Source organism: Cupressus sempervirens, chromosome 2, assembly GCF_028749045.1.
Source record: "Cupressus sempervirens isolate cs-2001-9-10 chromosome 2, ASM2874904v1, whole genome shotgun sequence".
In the NCBI taxonomy this organism is placed as follows: domain Eukaryota; kingdom Viridiplantae; phylum Streptophyta; class Pinopsida; order Cupressales; family Cupressaceae; genus Cupressus; species Cupressus sempervirens.
Window position 1 is genome coordinate 319,890,906 of NC_143119.1, and position 27,785 is coordinate 319,918,690.

The 27,785-nt window shown below is 33.7% G+C and overlaps 1 protein-coding gene across 1 annotated transcript; it reads right to left on the minus strand.

Annotated features, from left to right (window-relative positions):
• Positions 1-4,358: 4,358 nt before the first annotated feature.
• Positions 4,359-12,878, minus strand: LOC149572398 (beta-glucosidase 40-like). The gene is made up of 14 exons (XM_089815832.1): positions 12,851-12,878; positions 9,166-9,212; positions 9,007-9,073; positions 8,841-8,899; positions 8,668-8,743; positions 8,499-8,570; positions 8,254-8,341; positions 6,498-6,765; positions 5,915-6,030; positions 5,599-5,828; positions 5,348-5,379; positions 5,019-5,121; positions 4,802-4,910; positions 4,359-4,530 (listed from the first exon to the last, which is right to left on the minus strand). Exons 1-14 carry the CDS (start codon positions 12,876-12,878, stop codon positions 4,359-4,361), a joined length of 1,467 nt encoding a protein of 488 aa, XP_089671958.1.
• Positions 12,879-27,785: the final 14,907 nt, after the last annotated feature.

Sequence of the window (27,785 nt, forward strand, 5' to 3'; positions counted from 1 at the left end):
AAAACCAGATCGACATCCTTCTAAAAGAATCGACAAGCTCACCTTGAGCTAATGGAACTTCAAACGTTTGAAGAAGTGGATGTAGTTATTAAGAAATTTAGAGAAGTAATTTTGAGAATCTTACCCAAGCATTGAGAATTGGTATTGTATTCCTTTTTTTTGTTTTTAATATTCCTTCATCATCAAAGGCACCCCATGGTCTGGTTTCAAAAATCAAGAAAACCAAAAATTCTTGAATATTCCAAATTTTCTTTAATAATTATAATATGGGGGGTCTAGATTGCATGAAAGGTGATATTTTTGGCATTTAAATGGCTCTCAATCAGTAAAATATGAGAAGACGAGTTCATATCATCAATTTCATACATTAATATGATTTGAAAGATCATTGGAGGTATTTTTATTCAAACAGTGGCTAACTTCACTTTAATCTACATTTCTAGGGCACATTTTGGGGTTGATTTTGAGTATTTTTGGGGATGTAATCAATGCAAATCAAACCTATTGTGATAGTTTAATTTAAAAGCTATTTTCTCAAGTTAAGCTTCAATTTTTGTTTTATTTTACCTTTTTACGTGGGTGAAAACCCAAATTATGAGACTCATAGTTTCTTAATGTGAAAACTATATAAACACATTTGGATATTATAATTAGGGTCATATATTTTTCATTAGAAGCTAATATATAATTAGTGTTGCATCCATGACATATTGAGTTGTTATTTATGTGAGTTTTGAGAATTTATTTTCAATATTTAGGAGCCAAGTGTGTTTCTTATGTGATTTTGGTATTAGCTATGATTTCAAATCTACTCGTTGTGACAAATGTTTGAGGTATTTACATTTTTTCTTGAGCATATACATGTCTTGTTTGTGTGTGTACATGGACGACTTCACAATTTGATGAATTTTGAGATATCTACAATCTAGATTGAATTCTTAATGACGATTTTTACCCACTTAATATGAGTGGTGAGTTATTATAATTCATATTCTCAAGTTGGTTTTCTTTATTTATCTGGCATTTAATACATAAGTTAAATCATTGTTGTTGATGTTTGTTAGTAATTTATTTTAGTTTTTTTTAAAAAATCTCTCATTACCTTTATCTTTTGAATTATTTTTCAAATAGGGTTAAATTAAAAATTCATGGGAGAATTTAATTTAGATTTTCATGTTAGATTCGTAAATCAAAATATATAAAAAGGCATTCTTTAATTATGTGGTTCATCCTACTCAAAAAATGAATTAGCAAAGGCCTCTTTGTGATTTTCACATTATTTTCTATCAAGTCTCTACATAGTTGTACAATGACCACTAAGAACCTTGGGAATGACTTCATTACTCTTTCAAGAGAGGGATTTGCATCACTTATTCCTATATGTAACATTGTGTAAACATGACACTCAATACCAATCATTTTTACAAAAAAGGTTATATGCCCAAATCCATAAATCATTTCTTTTTCTTCTCCAAATAATTCCTCAAAAATAGAGCCATAGATGAAGACCAAAACAAGAAAAATGAATATCTATGAAATAATGCATATTCTTCTTAATAATTCCTTGTAATATATGCATTCAAGACTAACTCACATGGGAATCTATATGATAAAAATAATAATGTATATGATAATAGGGCAAACAAAATCTCACAATCATTCACCTATCAAATAGACTAAGAGTTTGATCTAATAATTGACATGTGAAAATAACACTAAGAAATCAAAGTTTACAACAAATGGCATCTTATCCTTAATTTCATAATTGATTCATATTCATAACTAGGTGTATGATCTTTCATCTTTAATTTGCTATAATCCTCGTTGGAAAGAATAACCATCTCAACACATGTTTTGCGAAAATAAAAGATCATGTAATCTCAACCAAGTATATTTAGTCTCCATTAACAGCTACCATCAATCCATGCTAATTCAAATGGAACCCTACAAAACTATGAAGCTTCAAGAAAATGAATAACACTTACATTCAAAAAGAATCACACAAGATCAAAATTAAACTTGTAAGTATAGAATAAAGAATATAAACATGACATCATGAACTAACATCTCATAAGATATCATATGGTATTGAAGACATATCACAAGTCAACTTCTTTCCAAATACTCAAATTCATGATTAAAAACTACAATGTCACCATATTTGAGCCACATGAAGAGAACCATTTGTGATTAAATGAAGAATCTATATCATAACCAAATCTCCTATAGAAGCATGTAACCAATCTCTCTAGGAATCATTATAACCACCTCCTAACTGAAAATCCTTCATGGACCTAACACAATCAAATAACTCAATATTAAGAGATTCCTAAGGGAAGATTCAAGTGACAATCCACAAGTTGTGAATATGAAATATCACGCATCTTTTATCAATAAAATCAAAGATGTCAAACTCTCACTACAATATAAAGATAGAAGCAAGAGCTTCACAAGAAACCAACAACCATTCCAAAAGTGCATCGATTTCCTAACAAAAAATTCTACATGTCATCATTACCAATATCCTTACCAAAAAATCATTGAAAGTAAATAAAACATTGTATGTACTATAGACTATTACTCATTGTAAAATGAAAAACCTTATTAGATTCTCCCTAAAAATCCTTGACTTGCTACAATCAACATATGAATTTAATAACTGCACATTTGCATTTTGGGGTGTATATTTTGAGACTTGATTCATATAACTACACTAGTATTCTTTTATAAAGGTTATCACATTCATTTTGTATTGGCATGAGTATTGGATGTGCTTTATGAGACAATTATAATATTATTATAGTATATTTAGTATGTTGATTATTATTTCACTTAATTATGCACATGCATGCTTATTTGATTATTTTCATAATTTGATGGTGTGCCCCTTATTCGGGGAGATAATGTGTGCTTCAACTATCATATATATGTATGTTTATATGGGATGTCCAGTAAATGGTTACAAGTATTGGGAACCTTTCCACTTGGATTCACAAGTCTAAGTTATTTCCCATGATAGTTATAAGTAGATATCACATTGGCCATATCCATTTTACCTTACCCATCACATGGAGGCTTCACTTAGTGAACCTAAGTCATATCACGTGAATTTGTAGCATACTAAAGAGTGCCCCTATTTTAAAAAAATATTTCCCAAAAATCATTTTTTGTCATCCCCCGTTTATACTCGCCCAATAGCTCACACACCCCTTTTCCTCTAATCCCTCTCAATTCCCCACCTCCCCCAATATAGGCAATATATTGCACCATTTTTTCCCATTCTAAACCCCCAATGAGAATGCATGCAATATGATATTTTTCCATATAAGTAAAGCCCTTGCAATCCATCGTACTCGATTCAAGTACGATTCCTTATTTTTATGTTCAATAATACTCCAAATTGTTTGATCTGTAATATTCCCATGTAATCTGTATAGACTAAATAAAATGCTAAGTGAAAAGTTCTTCATTCAAAAGTTCTATGAAAGAAATGATTTTTCTCTAGGATAGGAAAACAAACAAGAAATAGAATTTAGAATAGTCAATAAGGAAACTAAAGATAAAGATTAACGATCAAACATCATTTGCTCCCTAAAAGAAATATAGTCAAGCAATGAGGGCAATTTAATCAATTTCTAGTCTTGACTCATAATGATGTAGGTAAATTTATTGTTTGTTAGTTACCCTTCAATCCTATCTTGTTTATGAGTTGGTTAATACAAGTATTTATGTTCCCTTGGTTTGTAGTAAAGTCAAATCTTGTACTTTTCTAATACCAATAATAGCCCTTTTTTTAAAATAGAAGGATAATTCCAATGAAAGTGTTCACACTTTCTATTTATATTCATTAAATTTGAATGGTAGAAGATCATGTTTTCTTTTTCTTTTTTTCAATAGAAACAAATTGATTATAAAGATATTGCATCTTTGCTTTTATATAGTGTTGAATACATGTCTAAATCAAAAGTTCTCACTTAGTTAAATTGTCAATAGTTGAGTTAAGCAATCTATTAATATCACACAAGAATGAAATGTAGTCAAATCAAACCTTTCAAGATTTGAGCCTTTATGACTCACTTTATTGACATTAATAACTGAATTTAATCAAATGGACTAGAACCCTTTTCTATATATTATTGTAATTAAAATATATGTAATTTTACACAATATTTTAATTTGTTTTTAAAATTAATTATAAATTATATAAATTACATCTCCAAGTCCAAACATCACATTAGACTTTGGAAACTTATTTGCAATTCACATCTACTCTTTACAAGAAAATTCAGAACTTGAAATTGCAGAGAATATATTAGCAAACATAATGATAAGTAAGAAATGTCCATTAAGACAAGTGATCAATGTTGAAGGAATTGTTTGAACCAAGTTAGAGAAGCCTTGGGATATCTCTTGAGATTATCATTGTAATCCACATAGTAGACTCCAAATCTCATCGTAAAACCCGAAATCCATTCCCAATTATCTATTAGAGACCATACAAAGTACCCTTGAACATTGCAATCATCTTCACTGCAATGCATAAAACCACATTTACAACATTATTCCTTATGGAACATTGACAACATCTAAGTTGGAAACATAAAATAATCAGTCTAGTCTATAATTTATTATTATTTATTAACTTAATTGTATAAATTATTTTTCTATCAAAATTTTAATTGTATCTTATGATCTACCATCAATAAAATATAATTCAAAACACATATAAATTTTTCTTATAAGATTAAATTTAAAAAAACCCATAAATTTCCATGTAACATAACAATTTGGGTGCACTTACGTTATGGCGGCAGAGAGGTTAGACATATAGCCCTGATGGTACTCTATTCTCTTCTCATCATCCAACTTAGCAGGCATTGGCAACAGGGGATCGTCCTTTTCAGCCGTCCCTGCATTAACAGTGTACCCAAAACAATGTTTTTTTCTTGTTTTTTTGTATGGAAGGCTTAAATCATACACAAGACAAATAGATAATCATAAACATTGTCATCTGTTACCATTCTCTGTGATGATAACCAGTGGATTACTGTAGCGTTGCTTTATGTAGTTCATCAGTTTCCGAATTCCCCACGGAACAACATATTGCCACATCGTTGGACCCTGTCATTCAAAATGATTGAAATTCAGATATTTAGCCCCCCATTCTATAGGTCAAAACAGGACCACTTAAACATCATACTAAAGCTTGATTCTTAAATTAAAAGTGTTAAATAGTCAAAATTGACTTATTTTTCCAAACTTAAATTTTTCCTTAAAGAATGGCTGCCATAGAAATCAAGAAACATTCTGCGAGGCTTCCATAAAAGAAGTCAACAGATTCACATACCGGATCTCCAATAGGTTGGGTTCCCTTCCACGCTGTCATAACATAATCAGAGATTAATATCAGATTTTTATAATTCGTAATGTTGCATAATTATTTCTGAATTCTATTGTATCAATGTTTCAAATCATATTTTTGAAATCCATTCATAAAATGAAAAAGAATATAAGAAAAAGCAATTACAGTCAATGATGAAAGATTCTTGTTCTTGGTAGAAAAGAAATGAATTGGAGAGAGGGGATGGTGTTACTTACGGAAAGGAACGACCCCTGCATCTAGAAAAGTGTCAGTGGTGCCACCGGGGAGAAGATTTCTAATCACGCTGATGTTTGCTGCATAAAAGGAGCTGTAGTGGTTTACTCCTACAAAGTCCAAGGAACCTTTTACCATATCAGATTGGGTCTTGTTGAATACAGGCAATCTCTCGCCTACTCTCTCTCTCATGGAAGCAGGGTAGTCTCCAAAGTATATTGGGTCCATGAACCTGTATGTATCAGTTTTCATGCTTTTTTTATTGTTGTGAGATTCAATTCTGTAAAATGAGAAAGTTATTTCATATGTGTTTTTTACCATCCAAGCTGGAAGTCTTGAGCTATTTGTGCTGCCTCAATGTCGCTGCTTGAATTTGACAATGGCTCGTACCAGAAAACATCGAAAGCAATCCCTATTGAACCTCCTTGGGTTTTCTGATTCACAGAAATAACAAGAATATTTAATCTGTGAGAGATATGTACATGATTGGTTACGTTTTAGATCTAAAAAATACATTTTATTCACTTATATCATAAACAACTACAAAGTTTCAACTACTAATACTATACTTTTAATAGTACTGAACATTAACAGAGTAATATCTAACACAAATATTTGAATCATGTTCAAGAGTCTTCTCCTTTAATATAAAGAGTGTGAGTAAATATAATATCTACCACCTATTGATTCTGCGTTCCAAGCAAAATAAATATAATAAAACAGATCAGATGATCTGATGAGACCAAAAATCTATCGGGACTCTTTCAATGTATATAAACAATTGGCTTGTAATTTGGAATGAAAGAGTTCATTGCAGTAGTATGAACAACCCGTCTAGAACTTCATCTATTTGGTTGAGGTTTCTGAAAGATGGGTTGAAAGAGAAAGCCAATAAACTTACAGTATATTTGGTTCTATATGTATGAACTGCAGCAGCATGTGAGAGCAACACATTATGAGCAACAATGTATGGTTCAGTGGATGAATTTCCCAATTTGCAACCACCGTGGTTGACAATGGGAATATCGATTGAACATCTTCCAGGGGCCTCTATTCCAAGGTCATATCCAGAAATTGAAAATCCATGAGGCTCGTTGAATGTAAGCCAGTGCTTTACCCTGTCTCCAAATGTTGAAAAACATATATCTGCAAAGTTTGCATAGTCCCCGCTGCCACAACATAAGAGTACATTCATTAAGATTCTATCAAATTAGCTTTCATTCTGCATCATCTTTTTCATTGACCTATGTTTTATGAGTAGTAAATCACAAGAACTCATTTCATTGATCTATGTTTTATGAGTAGTAAATCACAAGAACTCATTTCTCATGAGAATGAATGGACCATCTAGCACTCACTACATCTAGGTGATGCTCGCCAAAGTGAAGCACTGGGATTTTTTGGGAGGTCATCCATCCCATTACTACTCAAGATTGAGCACGCTTAACTACCGAGTTTCCTCCATGGATAAATCCCCTCTACTTGCAACCACATTTGCAAAACCTTCATCAAGTATTGTGCCTTATGAGAAATAAGGTTGCAAGTAGAGCAAGTACAATCATGGAGGAGACTTCATAATTGAGTGCACTCAAGCTGAATTAGAATGGGTGACCTCTCTTGAAGTCCTGATGCTTCACCTCTGTGAGCATCACCTAAATACAATGAGTGCTAAGTGTTACATTCATTCTCATGAGAGATGAGTTCTTCTGAATCACTACTCATGAAACATGGGTCAAAGAATTTGACTGAAAAAACTACACAATTGAATCACGATAACAATATCACAATTTTACTTGCTGTAGAAAATATCTCTTATTTATTTATCATTTACATTTCTTAAGGAATAAATTTTTTTGATCTAAAATTTTGAACTACTAAAAATGAAGGACCTCACCTTTGTTTAAACATTCAACAATACTATTCCAATAAGATTTGAACCTCATCAATAAAAAACCACTACCATTACTTAATTATCACACTATACTATTATCAACAACAATTAGTTATATTTGTTCACCCTTAAACATCACACACTAAGGAGAAAATTAAGTTTGAAAAAAAAAAGTCGACTTTGACTATTTAACACTTTTAATATTAGAATGAAGCTTAGTGCCTGATGTTTAAGCGTCCGGTTATATTTAATATACACTTTCTAAATTTTTTCTATTTTAAAATAGAGACAACTTTATGTAGATAAGGTGATAAGGAAATTGGAATAAGGTGATAAGGGAAAAATAAGACAACTCTATGTGGATAAGGTGATAAGGGAATTGGGTATTCTAGGGGTTCCAGGTTGAGTTGCAACATTTTTTTCAGGTTCAGCCAGTTTTATGGTCAACTAGAGAAATTACCTGACAGGACTGTAGCTAATCTAAAGTAAGCGTAAAAATGAAAGTTGCAGTCTTCTAACTCCTTCAAATAAAATTAACCAGCTAACCATGACACCAAAGCTTGCTAGCACCAACATCAGAGACCAAATGTTTACAGGAAAATTATAAAAAGGTCTTGAATTTTCTTTTCTTTTCAGAATATTCGTTAGCATCTCTTTTCAAGGATAACTTAATTGACTGTAATTTGTGAAGATTTATTGCAGCCTTGAAATGACATATAAACATTGTAGTGCTATATGGTATGGTGAAAAAATTATTTATACATACATGATTTTGGAACTAAGCCAGCCTTGGTAGGAGTCCTGTAGAGCTTGAGGAAGGTCCCAGTGATACAAAGTTACATAAGGCTCAATCCCTGTTTATATGACAGAAACACCATACATAAATGTCTTGAGTTCATTAGCTTTTCATTTCAAAGTAAACATAGAAAAAGAGAACAGAATATAAACACCATACATAAATTTGTTGAGTTCATTAGCTTTTCATTTCAACTTAAAGATAGAATAGGAAACCTTTCTCCACAAGAGCATCAATCAGTCTGTTGTAATAGTTAATGCCCTCCTGGTTAATGCTTCCACTGCCATCTGTAAATGGGTTGCAGAGGCAGAGCTTTAGTGACTATAGCTAATCAAAATCCAAAAATTTACAGAATTTTATAGAGTGTGGAGGTATGATTCTTACTGGGTAATATACGAGACCAGGAGATGGAAAATCTGTAAGCATCCACCCCCATGTCAACCATGAGATCTATGTCTTCCTGCCAAATTTTGAAAAACAATTAAGAAATGGAAAACATCTTGCCAAGCTTCTTCTTCCATATATAGATAAACAAAGTGTTAAAGGGCTTCAAAGACCTTATATCGATGGTACTCATCAATTGCAACATCTCCAGTGGTGGAATCCGCTATATTACCTGTGAAGTTGAAATTGAAAACCACACACAAAATTCAATTAAATGGGATGCCCATTGCCCACAAGGTTGAAGCTTTAGTCCAAGTGTGTGTATATATATATACTTACCAGATTGATGGGAAAATGTATCCCATATGCTTGGACCTCGCCCCTCTTCCATGGCTGCTCCTTCATACTGTAAAACCAGATAAACATAGAGAGAATTCCATTAAAAGAGAGAGAGAAATAAGGGAGCAAAAAAAGAAAACTCAGAGTAGTTTTACATACCTGGTAAGCTGAAGAAGCTGTGCCAAAGACAAATCCTTGGGGAAAGTCTTTTCTGGTCAAACATTGTATGTATGAAACTTGGCAAAGTATTAGAATTAGTGTCACAATGCTTGCCATGGAGGAATGCACGTGCGTTGAACACCTCTTCACCTTCTTATTTCTGCATGTGTGTGCATCGGTTTTTTCATCACAATACTAAAATAGAGAACGATGTTATTAGGGATCATATTCTGATATTAGATAATGGCGTGCAGATTGCACTAGAGAATGCCTGTTTTTGGCTACTTTCTCTTATCGACGGTATCCACCATAAAAATTGAGCATTTCTCCATGTGAACACATAAACATCAACGTTGAGTGTAATGTCATCTGTAGGGTGATTGAATTCATATTAAGAATATGTACACCTTGTCTTGTTAACATTAGCCTTCGGGAGATTCTCATTGCTGTTTAGCAGCTGTTTATTACTGTTTTAGTTGCTTTTTGGATTCTTTTATAAATTGTAGAATATCCCAACACGTTTTGATATGTATATTATATTTTAATAGTATTAGAGTGGCTTATTCATCATTGATATTATCTAGTTTATATCAGCTTTTAGCAATAAATATCAAATTCAAATGAGTTTTGTAATGTCATTAAATTTCAGATCTGGTTAGATTATTGTGATCATATGATTGTGCCTATAAGCTCTGTGATTCATAATTGAACTATACCTATGAGTTTGGATTGTTATGCATTCATGTCAAGGATAAGGTCCTTCCCTTATAGCTTCATCTAGTCTTGGCTAGAGTAAAAATTCTAAACTCATTCATAAACGTAAAATTTAACCTTTGTAATAATGTAAATTACATACTTTATATTTTTTTTGTTCCTCACTAATTTTAAATAGGTTATCTTTTATGTAATAATAAATTCACAAATGAATATATAGTTTAAACTTATATGTAGAGCATTGACAAAATAGCTTTTTGTGTGTGGAAAGCGGGGGGGGGGTGTCATTTTGAAATATCTATAGATTGTCATAAATGTCTACAAGTATTAAAGAAGTAGACAAAAATAAGATTGCCATTATCATGATTTATTGATTAATTTAATTAATTAATTAATTTTTCTCCAATTTAGCAATCATTTTAATTTTAATTTTTCTTTTAGGAAGATTTATTGTCTATTTTGAGTTTAAATAGCTATCGAGCTTTAGATTTTTGCCTTTCTAACTTCATCATATTTTAAAATTTTATTATTTATTTTAGATGTGTTTGTAAAAAATGAAATATTTAAATTATTTAAATAATATTATTATATAATTAATTTATTTTTGACACTTAATTGTATATGAATTATGTTGATTAATAGATTATCATCACTCTATCTCTCTATGTAATATGGCCTACCAAATTATTAATAAACTAATTATTAAAAGGCTCAACACTTAACCCCCAACTTTGATCTCAAATGAAGAGGGGGTTTCTGATAGGGGCACAAATTCTAGATTGGGTGGTGAATGATTTAGATGCCATTCACTTGATGATATCATCTAAGGTGAAATCTATGTTCATCAAGCTTGATATAGTCAAAGCTCATGATATACCTAAGTGGTATTTTTTTGCAAATAAACCTCATCGCTTTTGGTTTCAGTCAAGAGTTGGATGACGAGAAATGTTACTTCTTTGTCCTTCTCAGTTATTATCAATGGTGAGTTGTATGAGTTATTTGGAACTTCCAAGGGTCATCGCTAAGGGGATTCTCTTTCTCCCTATTTATTTATACTTATGGTTTCTTAATGTTAGCTCATTAATCAACTTCATCAACACCATGGGTAAAGATTCAGATAAAGGAGTGTATTTACAATTAGGATGATACACAAAGGAAAAATTAGTTGTGCCTTTGGATGTAGTTGTTGGTCCAAACAGATACTAAGAGGGGGGTGATTCACTACTACCTCCAAAATCGGTTATCTTTTTAACTGTTTCAAATACACTGAACAATAACCAGTTAAACACTAACACAACTATAAATGCAATAAAGTAGAAGTATGTAAACTCACATTTATAAAAGTATTCATCAATGGACACATGGATTTTGTACGTGGAAATCCTCGATGAAAAGAAAACTATACTTGCAGTTGAAAGGTTGCCCAGTTAAGAGATACAACTTTTTCCTTTTGGGAACACATCAGAGTAGGATTACGATCACCTTGTTAAGGATACCTTGTTATAGGGTTTTAGGACTCCTTCTGAGAGACACCTTGTTAGAGGATTCATCAAATGCTTGCTATTGTTCAATCATGTTTGGTTAAGAGGCTACAAAATTATTACAATGACTAGAGAGAAACCAAATGTGGTTTAGAATAAGTGAGACACCTTGCTTCATAGATCTCCAATGTATGCCTTAAAAGATAACTTGATCTTCTCTTTCCACTTGGATGATCATTGTTATAGTCTTTGTATCACTAGTCTTTGTTGTGATGTGGAGCCTAACTAGACTCAGAGGTTAACTTCTCCCACTTTATTTGGTGCGGTTTCCCTCCAGAGTATTATTATGAGGTTTTGGGTCAGTGCCCACAAGATGGGGTCAAGGGACAACACTTCTTGTGAGGTCTTGGGGTAGAGCCCTAGGTGTGCTCCCTATCATAGTACATGGTGGGTTGAGGGGCAACGCCCCTGTAGGGGGTTTTCAAGGGCAGCGCCCCCGAAGCCAAAGATGACCTTGTTATTATAAAAGGCATTCGCTACTATTTTTCCTATTGGATGACTTATTCTAGCCCTAATTTTGTAAGCAGTAAAAGCTTGCATAAAATGGATTGGGGTTAGGGATTTCATAATGTATGATGATATTGTAGCTTCTTGTGGTGATATTGAGTTGTAAGGGATTGTGGATTGTAATCACTTGATAATAATAAGATTGAACTTGTTGTTGGTGGACGTAGCCTAGGGATTGGGTGAACCACGCTAAATCCTTGTCTTGTGTTATCTTCTGTGTTATCTTCTATGTGATTTATTATTTTCTAAAATTGGTTATATTATCATGTAATCATTATTTTTGTCTATGCTTGATCCTAACACTCTTCTCTTTTCTCGCTTTCTCTTGTCTATAGTGCACAAAGTTGGTTTTGGTTGATGTTTCATTTCACTTTGTTACTTCATTTGACAACACTTGTTCTTCATTCCCTTCTTCTTTCAAATTGGTTCAGCGCATCTTCTTACACTTCTCGTCTCTTTTCACACATACTTGTAAATCTATACACCATATATACCATTTTTTAAATGTATGATATCTTATATTTCTAGGTTTCAAAACCTTACAAAATTATCGCTCTCAAACTAGTGAATTCAAAATATAATTTACGTTGTTGAGTGGTTTACAAACAACCCATGACACCTATGTCATAGATTCTAGACTAAGAGCTCTGCCAGTCTGCTCTAGGTCTATCCTCAACTCCTTTTTCCTTTCTACTTTTTGTCATTTTGTTAGAATGCTAATCTCATTTGAATGTTTTTCATGTCTTCTTGTACCATGTCACAGTGATAACTCTTAATGCTAACTACAATAGTCTTTGTCTCCTCTTCATCTCCTATGCAGACTGATGTGGATGTCTATTGGCACTTATGAGATGGTATACTTCTCTTGACTAGTTGCAAGTTAATGGCAACATGTTGGTGTGTAAAGAGTTTACAACACCAACTGTCCTTCGTAATGCCAATGAGACTCATAGGTTCAATAATCTACCCCTTTAGCATTGATGGAAAAACTAACGATCCTTCTTAACTTGATATCCTTTGTGCTTTAGGTTGTTGGGATTCATACTAGTAGAATCTTCACTAGTAAATGGACTTAGCCATTTCCTTTGTCACTTACCTTTGTGACTCCCCCTATGTTTGTTTGCCTATACTTAGTTCTCTTTTCATTTCCTTTATATCTTTCCCTTAGTATGGTCAGCTTCCCCTTAGAGTCATCTTACCCTTTTTCATATCTTCTTCCATCCTCTCCCTTTTTGGCATGTTTCCATCTCCTACTCTTTTCTACATTATCTCCTCATGTTCTTATATCTTCTATGTTGTCTATCCTTTTCTATTTTCTTTGTCTCCCCTTGTTCTTCTATCTTCTCCCCCCTTTTTTCCATCAATAAAAAAGGGTCATAAAATGTTTGGGTATCATGCCTTTACAACATCCAAGTATTTTCCATGACTAGAAGAAGTTCTTAAGTGTCACTATATGACTTGTGATTTATGGTAGTCAACTCTCCATATCTTTGATGGTATCCACGAGTCAATGGATAACAATATCTCTGCCTCTTATATATGTCCTTGGATAATTCCTATTATTGTGGATAGAAAGCATTGTATCTCAAAGAGTGTAGAGCTTCTCTTGTGTTTCTCTGTGATGACCCAGTTGATTAGATGTAGATTTTATTGGATCTGACCTATATACTTGATCGCTAAACTTGTTGCGATGTCAAATGATGTTTGAGTGACATGTAGCTCTTCATTCATGGGTACTCTTTAGAGTGTTATCCAAGTCTATCATATAATTATGTGAGTCTGATATCTTTAATAGAATGGGTGAAATATTCTTTAACAATCTATTGCAGTTTCCTTTTCTCTTGCAAGTTCCTTTGTATGGTGTTCAATGAGTTGCATGAGCTCCTCTCCTTGTTTCCTCTTGCCTATTTCACCACTTGGCTCATTGATATCTTAAGTCTTGAGTAATTCCTTCATCTTCAGAACTTGGAGATGATGAAGATAGGGATGGTAATCTTCTCCTGTGTCTCCCTTTCTCCTTTCCTTGCACTGGTTCTTCCTTTTCTAGCTGTATTTTCCTCTTTGTGGTTTGGGCTTAGATGAGATTTGAAGTTTGATACTTAGATCTGAGGTTCATGACCTAGTCTGACAGTGATTGATCTAGTTGATAGGTCAAAGGAAATAAGTTAAAGTACAATATAGACAATTATTCTGTAAGGAATAGTTGAAAGATCAGTTGGATAGTGAGTTCAATGATCTCATCCCAAAAAAAATTTGGACAATGGGTCCTTCTATCTTCCACAACTCCTAACAGAGTTGGCATTACTCCTAACAGGGTTGGAATCTCCTAACAGGGATTCAAAGTCTCTTAACAGGGACTCATATGTACTAAATATTGTAATAGACTCCTAATAGGGTTCATCCTCTAACAAGGAATATTTATATTAGTACATCATCTTGGGTATCATTCCCACCAGGATTTTCCCTTTGATCAAGGCTTTCCCTAGTTAACATATCTGGTGTAATTATGTATGTGCATCTTTGTATGGTTGTTGTTTACTTTGATTGAATGGTTAAGACTATTTAAGGTTGATAATTATTGTAAAACTGATTCACACCCCCCCCCCCCCCCCCCGCTCAATTATATTGGTGGACTATTGTTTCTAACAATCTGCACCTAATACACCTCAGCAAAATGGCATAACAGAAAGAAGAAATAGATCCATTATGGATTGTGTAAGAACATTGATGATAGAGGAAAATGTTACAATCAAATACTGGAAAGAAGCAATTAGCACAGTAGTTCAAACCTTGACCTGAGTTCAGTTGAAGAAGGACTCAGATCAAACACCTTATGAATTATGGTATGGCTATAAACCTAATATTTGTTATTTCAAAGTATTTGGAAGCAAATGTTATATCTTGAAAGAATCCATGAAAGGAAAATTTGATGTGAAAAGTGATGAAGGAATATTCTTGGGATACTCCAACAAAAGCAAAGCATATAAATGTATGAATCTTTCTACTCTAAAACTCATAGAAAGTGCACATGTGAAAATTGACGAGTTTGCATAAAAGAGTGAAGAACAAAGTAGAAAAGTGTAAGAATTTGTCTTAAGGCAAGATTCACCCAAGATTGTGGAACTCAAACACAAACACAACTGTAGACCAAAAAAGAGTATGATCAATTAATTAGAGTATGTCCTCATACATTACTCTGTATTGTATGTACAAATACACTAGGAGTGCCTGTTTATAAAGACCTCTCAAGAAGCACCTAGAATGTCTCTAGAAAGAGCCAAGAGATAAGATAAACATGACAACTAAGCACACATCTTATCCATCATTCTAGATGAGTGGATAAGAATGACAAGGTGTATCTCAAGTGGAGATGTTGTAGACACCATGTGCTTAATTAGTGTGCTAACTCCTATGTTGTAGACACTATGTGCATAAAAGAGGTGCAAACTCCTGTGTTGTCAACATGACAACTCACAAGAATACACATACTCCTAGGTGGCTAATAAATAAATAATAAAAATATGCATTAACCTAAGTAAACTTAGGTAAGTGTAAATAGTAAATACTTATTTACACCAACAAAAAGAACTTGAAAACTATAGGAACTTTGTTTACTATGAACCTGATACTTTACCTAAAGTTCAAGCAAATGCAATTGGAAATCAATAGTCTTCACCACTCGAGTCCCCTAAATCTTAATGTTAACTAAGTCAAAAGGACTCGAGTTTCAAAAAATTGATTCACAATATGAAGGACCTGAGTCAAAGACTGTAGGACCCAAGCATGATTCAGAAGATCATTTTGAGCATGGTGAGCCAAGTGAATTCAGAAAGAAGGTACCTATACTTGCTAGATATGTCAGAAGACATCATGCACATGAGTAAATCATTAGAGATCAGTCAAAAGGAACAATGGAAAGGATCAAATTAAAAGGTACATGTTTTCTTACTGAGTTTAAACCTAGAACTGTTAAAGATGCATTAGAAAATGAAAGTTGGATTGAGGCAATGAATGAAGAGATTGATCAGATTGAAGGGAACAAAACTTGGACTCTTGTTCCTAGACCCGAGGACAAAAATTTAATTGGCACAAAATGGGTATTCAGAAATAAGTTGAATGAGAATGGAGAAGTTTCAAGAAACAAGGCAAGATTAGTTTGAAAAGGCTATGCTCAAGAAGAAGGTATTGATTATGGAGAGACTTTTTCTCCTATTGCAAGACTAGAAAGTGTTCGAATACTACTTGTTTATATTGCTCATAAAGGATTCAAAGTATATTAGATGGATGCGAAGTCAACATTCTTGAATGGAATCCTAGAAGAAGAAATCTATATTGAGCAAAGTGAAGGTTTCATTGATTCTAACACAAGGGATATAGTTTGCAGACTACACAAAGATTTATATGGTCTCAAACAAACCCATAGAGCTTGGTATGAAAGATTGCACAGTCATCTGGTAAAGATTAGTTTTCAAAGGACAAATGACAACAACATTCTATACATTAAGGAAGGACCAGATAAGAAGATAATGTTGGAAGAAATCTTTGTGGATGATACATTATTCACTGGGCATGATGATTTATGCAAATATTTTTTTGAGGAGATGAGTAAATAATTTGAAAAGTCAATGTTTGGAGAGATTAAATTCTTTGTTGGTTTGCAAATTCAATAAAAGAAAAATGGTATCTACATTGCTCAATCAAAGTACATCAAGGAGATATTGAAGAAATTTAGAATGGAAGACTCCAAACCAATTGGAACACCCATGTCTACTGGACATAAGCTTTCTAAAAATGATGATTCCTAAGAGGTAGATCAAACTACATACATATCAATGATTGGAAAACTTCAGTACATGGTACACACAAAATCTGGTATTACATTAGTAGTTGGTATGTTGGCAATATTTTTTGCTAATCCAAAAGAAAATCATATGATGGTAATAAAAAGAATTATGAAGTATCTAAAAGGAACTAAAGATTATGGCTTGTGGTATAAGAAAGGAGACAACTTTGAATTGAAAGCCTTCACTGATGCTGATTGGGCAAGAAGTGTTGATGACAGGAAAAGCACTAGCGGTGGAGCATTATTTCTTTGAAAGAGGATAGTGTCTTGGAAAAGAAAGAAACATAATTGCATCTCTTAGTGAACAATAGAAGCAAAATATGTTGCAAAAGTAGTTAATTGTTCCAACATCATTTGGTTCAAGAAACTAATGGTAGGCATAAAGGAAGAAATCAAGGATCCAATAGTTATCTTCTATGATAACACCAGTGTAATTAACATTTCCAAGAATCCTGTGATGCATACCAAGACTAAGAACATTGCAATAAAATATCATTTTCTTAGATAATTAGTGCAAGAAAAGGAGGTGAGATTGGAATATCTGAATACAAAGGAATAAATTGCAAACATATTCACCAAGCCATTACCTAAGGATGCATTTTTGTATCTAAGAGGTAAGCTAGGGATCATTCCCCTATTTGAAGCTCACTAATTAGATTTTAGTGATGCATCAACTGAGCACTTTTAAGATCAGACAAGTTGATGCAATATTGCTAGAGTAGATTGCATATGAATCAGTACACCAAGTACATGAAAAACACATCGATTGTCATCTTTAGCATAAGATTTCAAAGAGGAAGAGTTTATTGTCATATCAGAGAAATTTTGTTTCAGTAAAGAAGAAGAGTTTTCTGTGAGAGGGAGAAATTGCAGTTAGAGGAAGAGATTGATGTTAGAGGAAGTTCTCATGGATGAGAATTAGAATGAAACTAACGATATTATCCTTACTTCTATTTTGCACTAAAATTTCATTGTATTGTGACATGATGTGTTGTCATCGATACCAAAGAGGGAGATTGTTGAACAATTATGCAATTATATGTTGTCTTTGATGTTACACAAAATGTCAAGCCTTACCAAGCAAGTCAATGATTGTCGAGCTCACTCAGGCATTGAAGACAATTTTTCGTGTATGCCAAGAATTCTAGTTATGACCAAGTTCACAGTTAGTTCTTATCGAGCTCACTCAAGCATCAAAGGAAGATCCTATGTTAACCAAGTTCACTCGATTACCAAAGAAAAGTTGGCATGGATCCTAAGTTGACCAAGTACTCAATTCTATATTAGTCGATTAACTACATATTAAGTTTGATTTTTTATTGGTTAATGATAGCTGACTTAAGGGGTGAAAATTGTTTGATTAAAAGCTTACTCAAGCTAACTTGACAAGTTTATCCATATAAGTATAAGGTCAAGTTGAGGATTGAATTGTGAAGCATGGGATTGAAGAAGATAAATTAAGGAAGCAAATTGGAAGGATACCAGAGTATCCGAGTTAACTAAGTATTCAAGCCAGAATAGAAATCTAAAATCAACAAAGACAATTGCATCAACAATCAGGTCAATTAATTGTTACTCTCTAATAATTGTAGCAGTGAATCAAATCTCCTAATAAAAGTTACCATAAAAACTATTTTCCAAATCCTCTAACAAGGTGGCATTTATAAATTGAAGTGTCTGAAGACCTCTAACAAGGCCACTCCTAATAGGGCGAATTAAAACTCTCTAACAGGGTCACACCTAACAATGTGTTTTGTAATCTTTAACCGGGTTGGCTCCTAACAGGGCTCATTTTAGAAGAGTGAAAAATAATAACTAATTGCAATTGGTGATTTTCCCAAATTGGGTTTCCACGTTAAATCTTGGTGTCTCTTGTGTTCATGTTATTTGCTTTATGTTTTTGCAACTAAGTAAAGAAAGGTTAATCACATTTAATATCTTAAGATCTGCATGTTTAGTGCTAAGAAAGTAATAGTAATATACTCAGTGTTAATTGAGTTACAACAACATATTCAGTGTTAACCGAGTTACATCAAGTTATCGATTTTATATTGTGTTGAGATCTTAAAGCTCCTGGACTTTTGGATTTTTTTGTGGTAAATGATTCACCCCTCCCCTCTCAATTACTCCTTTCCATTTTCAACACTTTGTTGCCCATTTTTTGTTTTAGATATTCTGGTAACATTCCTATTATTAGATGGGGAAATAAGTAAGGGGCTTACAGTAGTTGGTGGTGTGCTACATGAAAAAAAGGGTGATGTGCAGGTTGCCTACTTGGGAAATTTGGGCCATGGAACCAACAATGTGGTGGAAGTCACCGCCTTACTTTGGGGGCTAAAAATTGCAATGGAGATGAAGGTTAGAATACTTATGATTGAGGGGGATTCTAAACTCATCATTGCTTTGATTTAGGGCCGGGCTCAACCGAGTTGGGCCCTGAGGCACATCCTGGGGGACATATGGCATTATCTCATGAAACTAGATCATTATGATTTACACCACACTTACAGGGAAGGAAATGCGGTGGAAGACACATTGGCCAGCTGTGGTTTTGATTTTGTGAACATAAAAATTTGGTTGAGTGCAAAAACACTACCCAAGAATGTAAATTCCCTTGTTTGTAGGGAAAAGACCTTGCTAAATCAAATTTGATGACCTTCCAACTTTGGAAAATGGAATTTTTGGCAGGCTTGCTATTATTACAATAGGTAAGGTCTCCATAATATTGACAAGACGCCTCGCAAAGGGAAATATATGGATTGCATCATAAAAGGGCATGAAAAAGGTGAATTAATAAACAATATTGGCTTTAAAATTAATGCCATTTTTGTTTGGTGTTATGGCATGATTACGGGAAAAGTTCTCATTAATACCAAGGCTAGATCATAATGGTATTACATGCGAAATGATGTTTTTTTTAACTGGCTTGTACATTCTTGTATTCACAAGCTCATGAAGACTAAAAAATGAAAGTTTTTAATTGTCAGTTGCTTTATTTTTAGGCTTGCCTTGGCAATTTTTTGGGTGCAAATGAGAATTATTGAGATTTTGGAAGGAGATTTTGTTGAGGATAAATTTCCATGGGTGGGGACCTTAATAGAATGGATCCCATAAAGATGGAGGATTTCTCCAAAAGGCAAGCCACCTGGATAATACTAAAGGAAGGAGGGTTTGTCCCCTACATGCAGGCCATGATTGGGTACGATGAAAATTGTTCGCAATAGTTTGTTGCTACCTAGAAGGGTTGGTAGGTGATTATCAATGGCATTTCATTCCAGGTGAATGGAGAATCTATTGCTATGACAACAAGCTTGGATATGAAGGGTGGGAAATGTAAAACAATCACGAAGGTGGTGGATGAGGTGATTCTGTCCAATTTCTTCAGAGAGAATGAGGCTCCTGAATGGTATCGTGGTGGCTTGAGGAGAGACAAACTTCTGAAGCCCTAGGATGATGTGTGTTTGATGATAATGAAGTATCTAATATTGGAGCGTAGACAGGGTGTGTATTACTTTTATCATTTCCCTCTGCTTAACCATTTTCACAATAGGGAATTTATCAGTATTCCTTTCTTTCTGATGCACACCATTGAAGACATTGTGATAGATGTTAGAGAGAAGAAGAAAAAAAGGGGCTAATTTCACCATTCTCCACCAAGGGCTTGTGTTTTGCCTCTTCCAATTTACCTAGCTCTCTGCCCTCCTCATGTGATAGCCATTGATAACATCCTCCCCTCTAGGGTCCCCTTGTATTTGGAATTTACTAGTCGTATCTATGCCCCCACACCTCATCCCTCACCTAACCAAACACCTATTAAGGGTAGGAAAAACAAAACTCTAACCCTATAGCCAGAGCCCAACAAAAAAAATAAAATGGAAAAGAGGGTGGAGGTTGAAAGTGGGGACTTGAATGAGGAAATTTGTGGGAGTAGAAGAAGGTCGGGAAGAATTGCTAAGACTCAAGGTCGATACAACAATGGCCAGTCGTCCTCAGGAAGATGAGGAGGAAGATACCAACTCTAAGGAGAGTGACAAGAATTCAAGGGAAGCTATGGATAAGGGGAAAGAAGAGACATATAAATATGTGGAGAAATGGGATGACACCCTTGATGGCACCTGGGGCTTTGAGGTGGACAACACTACCAAGGACCCCTCCCCTAACTCTGCGCATGTCTCTGCCACCATCACCTTGTCTTCTGCTATCAACCAGGAGTACCCCAATACAACTGATGCCTCCCTTGTCACTATTTCCTCTCTATTCAGTAAAGAATGTTAGGAGAACCTAAAAGGCCAAGCTAACAATCTTAATGTGTACGATAAGAGGAACTCCTTGACAAATTGTAGTAGGACCCTTAAGTTGGGAACCAAGAAGAATGGACCTGTTACTCGCAAGGAACACCGAGAATTGATGGACAGGTGCATTGTAGTAGAGGAGGGATTCAACCTCTTCTCCAAGTTCACTCTCAAAGTGACGCACATAGCGGCCACCACTCTTTAGCTATTGGCCAATAACTCAGAGGAGGAGAACCTTGGAAAAGAGGACATGAAGCTTCTTTATAGCTTCCTTGTTAATGACTGGGCAAAGGTTCTGATGGCTAGGAAGGGCAAGAAAAAGGATGTTAGTTAGTGGCTCACTGGTGTTTGTTGCTTTTTTGGTACTCTACTTGTAACAACCAGTCTTCTTGGGTCTTAATTGACAACTAAGTTACTCAAAGAAAAATAATTAATACTTCATTTTCATAAGAAGTCAGTTTAAATCATTTTCGTTCATATAAAAGAGATTGGTGATTAAAATCAGTTAAACAAAATTTATTAATTAAGAACTTAAAACACCATCAAGGAATTTACTATAGAAATTAAAATCCACATATCATGAAATTGAACTGATAAATTATTGTAAGAATGCTTCTACAATCACCTAGATTAGTCCACAAATACCACTATAACAAAATTATATAATGACTACCATTGAATACCGCTATAACAAAATCAAATGATGATTACTATTAAATACCACTATATAAAATTAGGGCATCACAAACCACTGTATCAATTAGGGCATCGATTACTATTGGATCTTTTAGGGCTTCAGATACCACTGTATCATTTAGGGCTTCAATTACCACTGTATCATTCCTTTTCTTCTGATTGCTTAACTGTGGCAATAACTCAAGATTAGAAGCTATGCTCATGTTTGAAATTCATAAAAATGTATAATAAAACATAAATCCATATCTCATAGCTAGGTGTAAAATAACTATAATGATGAAATAACTCAATTGATCTTACCTTCTTGCACATACATCATAAAAGTAAAAATACTTGTTTTCGACAAACAATTGAATGCATAGCTTACCTCTGTCCAACGCACATCCGACAACTTGGGGAGAGATGAAACATTGCCAAGGGCTTAGCCACCCAACCGCAGACCTTAACTTATTCCCCACACAATCTTTAATGAGAAAAGGCCCTCCCTATTCGAAATAGACAGGGAACATCTGTCATCTACTAAGCATCCTGTATCTAAACACACCATTTGACTTGACAGCAGGAGGATGCAATTAACATGATCATGCTTGAGCTATTAAATATATTTCTTTTAAGTTAATCAGGTCTGATTTCTCCTTATTTTCTTGTAGATTTATTTCACCTCTTCACCATTTCATGGCTACATTGCTGGTGAATCCCAGGTGTTTCAAATAAGTCACGAGCATTCTGCTCTTAATATCTTTTATCACAAATTGTGACAACATAAAGCATATTCTTGAGATTAGCATAAATCTTTGAATAGTATTCCCAGTTCAAATATTAATATACTTTAAAACACTTTTATATGAGTTGTAACAAATTGACTTGTGAAAGGAAAAAAAAGGTTGATAATAAGGACATTGAATAAGTAGCATCTCATATTCAATCTTGAAATGATAATTATCGAAGATGCCTAACTGGCTACTTTTGAAAAGTAACAAAATAATATGGTAATGTCATAACATGACCTTATGTAAACTCTGGATATGCTTGAATCCCATGAAATCCGAATCGAAATCTGTTATGTTCCCTCTCGTTTCTTTAGCACTTAAATTTAGTATTCTAGCCGGAATCCTTGCTCGGCTATGTTGAAATCATACAAATCGAGCAAGGTTTTATCAAAGGTAAATTATAGATGAATTAATGGCAATTGAACACGTTTCAATGGAAATTTGTGGGTGTATCAATGGCAACTACATATGTTTTAATGGCAGATTACAAATGTGTCAAATGCAAGATACTAATGTATCAAAGTAGGGTCGAATTGGTTATTGAGACGAGGGATTCTGAAAAATGTAGCAAGGTAGGAGGAAGATTGACATCAAGGAAGAAAAGGTTCTCTCGTCTCTCCCTCACTGCTTCTACTTCATAAGAGGAAATAATTACGACGACATAAACAAGATGTCAACACTTATATCTGTAGAAGATTTCAAGTTGACAGAGGTTCAAAGGTTATGAAAATTGGAGCTAAGAACATGGCAATCAAATATGACAAAATGAGGAAGAAGTCGGGTTAAAAGATGGAGTTGATTCAAGTATGGTAGTCGGGTGTAATGCATAATGTAAATTATGATTGTATTTGCCACAACAAGGAAGTCAGCCATATATCAAAGGTGTCCATCTTCATTCATGACTTTAGTTCCAAAGAAGAATCATGCCTTCTTGGCTTCCACTGGTTTCAAAGAAGAAGTCCATTCGAATTCCAATATTAATTTGATTTAACATGCCAAATGTTAATTGGTTAAAAGAAAGAATATTAAAAAGAAAAGAATAGAATTGGAAGATTATAATAATTTTAATGTTATTATAATTCAAATTTTATTATAATCTTATATTTACATATGTACATGTAAATATATTAATAAGATGACATAACTTTATTAAATTATTATAATAAATGGTGCCATTTCATGTATATATCTATATGTATGTATATAGATATATCTATTATAATAATAAGGTGAAAGATCATGGTAAATCCTATGAGGTACATTTTATATTTTAACTCAATTATTTTATGTTTCTCAAATTATTAATTTAAATAGCACATGCGAGTCCCACAGTTGTATCCTATTTCAAGTCACTAGGTCCTCAACCCATCTGCCTAGTGATGGTGATGCTCTTGCCTAATTCTTTTCTAACAATGCTTCCACCCCTTCGACGTGTTTCCTACAATGAAATTCTCTGCAATTAACTCATATTATCATAACAAGTTATAAATACTCATAACGACTAACCACCTTTTCAATTCCATGAATTTGTGATAAATAATCAACTAGCATATTATCTTCACATGAAATTATAACGACTAAACATCTTACCATTTTGCAAGATTATAACAGATTAAACTGTCAACTGATTTCATGTGAACCTCAATGGCCATATTTTAAATTAGGTCAAAAATTGGGATGTAACACTACTAGTCTCACTCCCCATCTGTTGTTGATGGTTTTGGTTTTTATGTTGAACTTGTTTATGGGGTTGTGGGTGGTACAATACAATGACCACCTACATGCAGTTTGTTAGCTTGTTAAACTCTGTTGGTTTTAAAAGTAGGAATACTAGTAAACTTATATACTATTATATTATTTATTTTATTTTTGATATGAACCGTTAGGGGGACTGTTTGGGTGTTTGCTGGTTGCTAGCTGGTTTTGTGCTGGTTGTTCCACCACAGTAAAGGACCAGCCCCCTAGTTTTTGGCTTTTTTTTAATCAAAAACATTCCTATTATTGATAGTACTATTATAAAAGAATTTTGTATTCTGATCCCCCTCTGATAGCCAAATTTCCCTTGATTTCTGCTTCCAAATGTTCATTTCTTCTTTTTCTAGTATTGATTCTTGTTTTGATAGTAATTCTTTTTCCTATATGTATTTGTTATTGTCCAATCCTTATTTTATGATTTTTTCATCAAGTTTTTTCAGTTCTTCTTTTGTTTCTAATTTTTCTTTGAATATATTATTAAAGTGAAGTTTGTTGCATCTTAGTATGTTTTTCTTTAATATATTTAATTTGGGTATAAAATAGAATATTTTGGATCCTTCAAAGTTCCTTCTGACCTCCATTGTTTAATGAGTGTCATAAACTTCTCATCCTTGAACCACATCTTTTCGCATTTGAATGGATTTCTAAATGGTTTGTGATGTTTTAATATTTCTAATTTGACTAGAAAGTGACCTGATCCAACAATTTGGAGGATAAAGGATTGTATAGAATGGTCAAAATCTCTAAGATCCCCTCTAAATATAAACTTATCACTACGATAAAATTATTTTATTGCTATTATAATTTTTCATGATATATTCATTACCACTATCTTAAGTTTGGTGTCATAATACTCAATATTCGCTAATATTATAATTATTTCACTCTTTCTCTCTCTTTGTACACATACACATGCTACCATCACTTCCCATCCCAAAATAACAGCCTCTAGATTGGCATTCTAAAAATGCATCCTTTGTTATCCTCATCCTCGCCCTTGTCCCTAAAACACTATTGAACATAACATTTAGCACTTTCATAGTTATACAATCACTTTTATTTTATTTTTGGGTGGACACGTTATTGATTATCCTTCTTAAAATTATTTTTCATAATCTTCTTCTTGCTTAGCTATTGCATAGCAATATTTTAACAACAAATATTGGTACAGGAGCACCTAGGGTTTGACTAATGAACCCTTGAAATTTTAGCTTGTAACGACCTTATTCAGGTCATATAATGAATAAGGACTAAGGATAGATCTATTAGGTGTGTTTGAGAAATTTAGGAAGGGTGTGAAAGTCATTTGCTAACCTTGGGCAAAATGTTGTCATTACATTGGCCAAAAGATGCCAAATCAACTAAAATGGGCATAGTAGGTGAAAATGATCCAAAATTATTGGGGTGGAGTAAATTGGTGTTAGACACACTTAGGGCATGATAATTTTTTATTCTATACCATTAGGAATCAAGTTTGTGAAGAAAAAGGTGAAACTGTCAAAGTTGTCTAAATGTTGTCATGACAACATTTTCCATTTTGCAAAGTTGTATGACAACATTTGCAAGAAGATGTATTTTAGATCCAAAATAGTTAGGTACCAAAAACAACTATTGGATCACAATTAGGAAGCACATATAAGGCTTTCTAAACCATTGTATACTTGTTGGTTGAGGTTTTTGAAGGTAGACAATAGTAAACAATGATCATTTGTTGGTAAACTTATCACAGTCGCCTTGCAAGTGGTGCAACTTGTGCCCAATGGATTGAAACTTTAGTTTTTACACTATAGATATTTAGATTTACTTATTTCATTTCTTTTTGTATTTTAGTAGTGCGTGTTTATAGTTTAGAGTAGTCAAATAAATTCCAAACCTGGGTAGCTAGGTTGTTGGACTGAACATGTTTTTAGGCAATAAAATGGCCCTATCTTAAAACCTCAGTATGGGATCTTCATGACAACTTGAGGTCCATCAGTAGAGTCCATGTACAATATAATCCCATTTGCATAGGGCCATAAATTAATTTTTCAATGTTAAGTATCTTGCCCTAGGCAAGTCCTACTACAACTTGACTAGGAACAAGAAGAAACACTTGTTTGACACTTGCAGGGGGAATTGAATACGTCAATATAATGAATTCAAGATGTCAAGAGAGTTTTGAAAGAGACTAGGGAAATAAATTATGAATAGTTGAATCCATTTGGGGTGTCCACTCATTGAAAGATTGAAAACATCTAATTTCCTTTGTATTTTGCCTCAATTAGGGTTTAGTGTTGTACAAACATGTTAGGTACCTGAAACTCTAAAAATATCAAAGTTTGTCCAAAATGGTATTTGGAATGCTAGTTCGTTCATAAGCACATTAGGGAGATTATGGAGTTATAGGCCAAAAACCCATTGGCCTAATAGTCTTAAAAATCATGATTCTTGACATCGGTAAAAGAATGCTTGCAAGATCAAGCCAAATCAAGAGTTTTGTGGTTGAATCAGCTACTTTGAAAGATAAACACTCTTGCAAGGTAATGGTGAAAAGCCAAGGTGATTGGTGAGCGAGTTCAAAGGAATACGCTTTGCTTGAATTGGTAGAGAGGCTCTAGTAAGCAAGGGAAAGTAGATTGTACTTTCCAAGAGGTATAGGGTTGACGATAAAGAAACCATAGAAGGTTTAAGAGTTCTCCTAATGTCGAGTTTAGAGTAACTCACTTGTGGAAGCCTCCCTATTAAATTGGTATCAGAGCCCTTGAGATTTTGGCTATTGAATTTTGGTTTATGTCAATAGTAGAATCAGTTGGTGAATTAATCATGTTTACCAATACATATTTGGAAAAAAAGGTAGAAGACTGGGATGAGGAGAATAGACTCCCGAAAGAAAAGCTCACTGATTTAGAAACCAAACTTGGTGAAGTAGAAATACGTTAGAGAGAGTGACAATGAAAGTCACTAAGAAAGATGAAAAACAAAGGCTTAAAGAAGAGTTAGTAGAAGATGAGGTCCCTGAACTAGACTCTTTTCTACAAAAAGAACCCTTTTCTCAAAGAAATCAAGAGTTTAGGAAGAAAAACACTTGATGTAAGGGCATTAGTGAGGCCCAAAAGTGATGAAGGGATGAAAAACCACTCTAAAGTGAGGGCATCAGTGAGGCCCAAAAGTGAAGGTAGCTAAATCAAGAATGTTAGGAGATGCTTTGACATGGTTGAAGTTTGTGCAAGAATAAAGGGAGAAAGAAGGCAAGACTCCTATATCTACATGGAAGGCTATGGTAGGCAAAGTAAAAGAAACATACCTACCTGAGGATTATGAGATTTAGCTCCACGAGAAGAGACAAAATATAAGGCAAAGGGACCTATAAGAATTTCAAAAATTATGTTTGAGGTCTAAGGTAATAGTGGAGGAAAACATTAAGGTTGCAAGATACTTAAATGGGATAAAATGGAATATCCACAAGGAAACAAGTTTGTTAATCCCTACAATAGCTCACGAGTGCTATCAATTGGTACTCAAA

Excerpts from the sequence above, each read along its gene's own strand:
- LOC149572398 (XM_089815832.1), bottom strand. The coding sequence starts at position 12,878 with ATGAGTCTCATTGGCATTACGAAGGACA. Across the intron at positions 9,074-9,165 it reads CAGCTTCTTCAGCTTACCAG|TATGAAGGAGCAGCCATGGA; the intron begins GTATGTAAAACT and ends CTGGTTTTACAG. Across the intron at positions 8,900-9,006 it reads TACATTTTCCCATCAATCTG|GTAATATAGCGGATTCCACC; the intron begins GTAAGTATATAT and ends TCAACTTCACAG.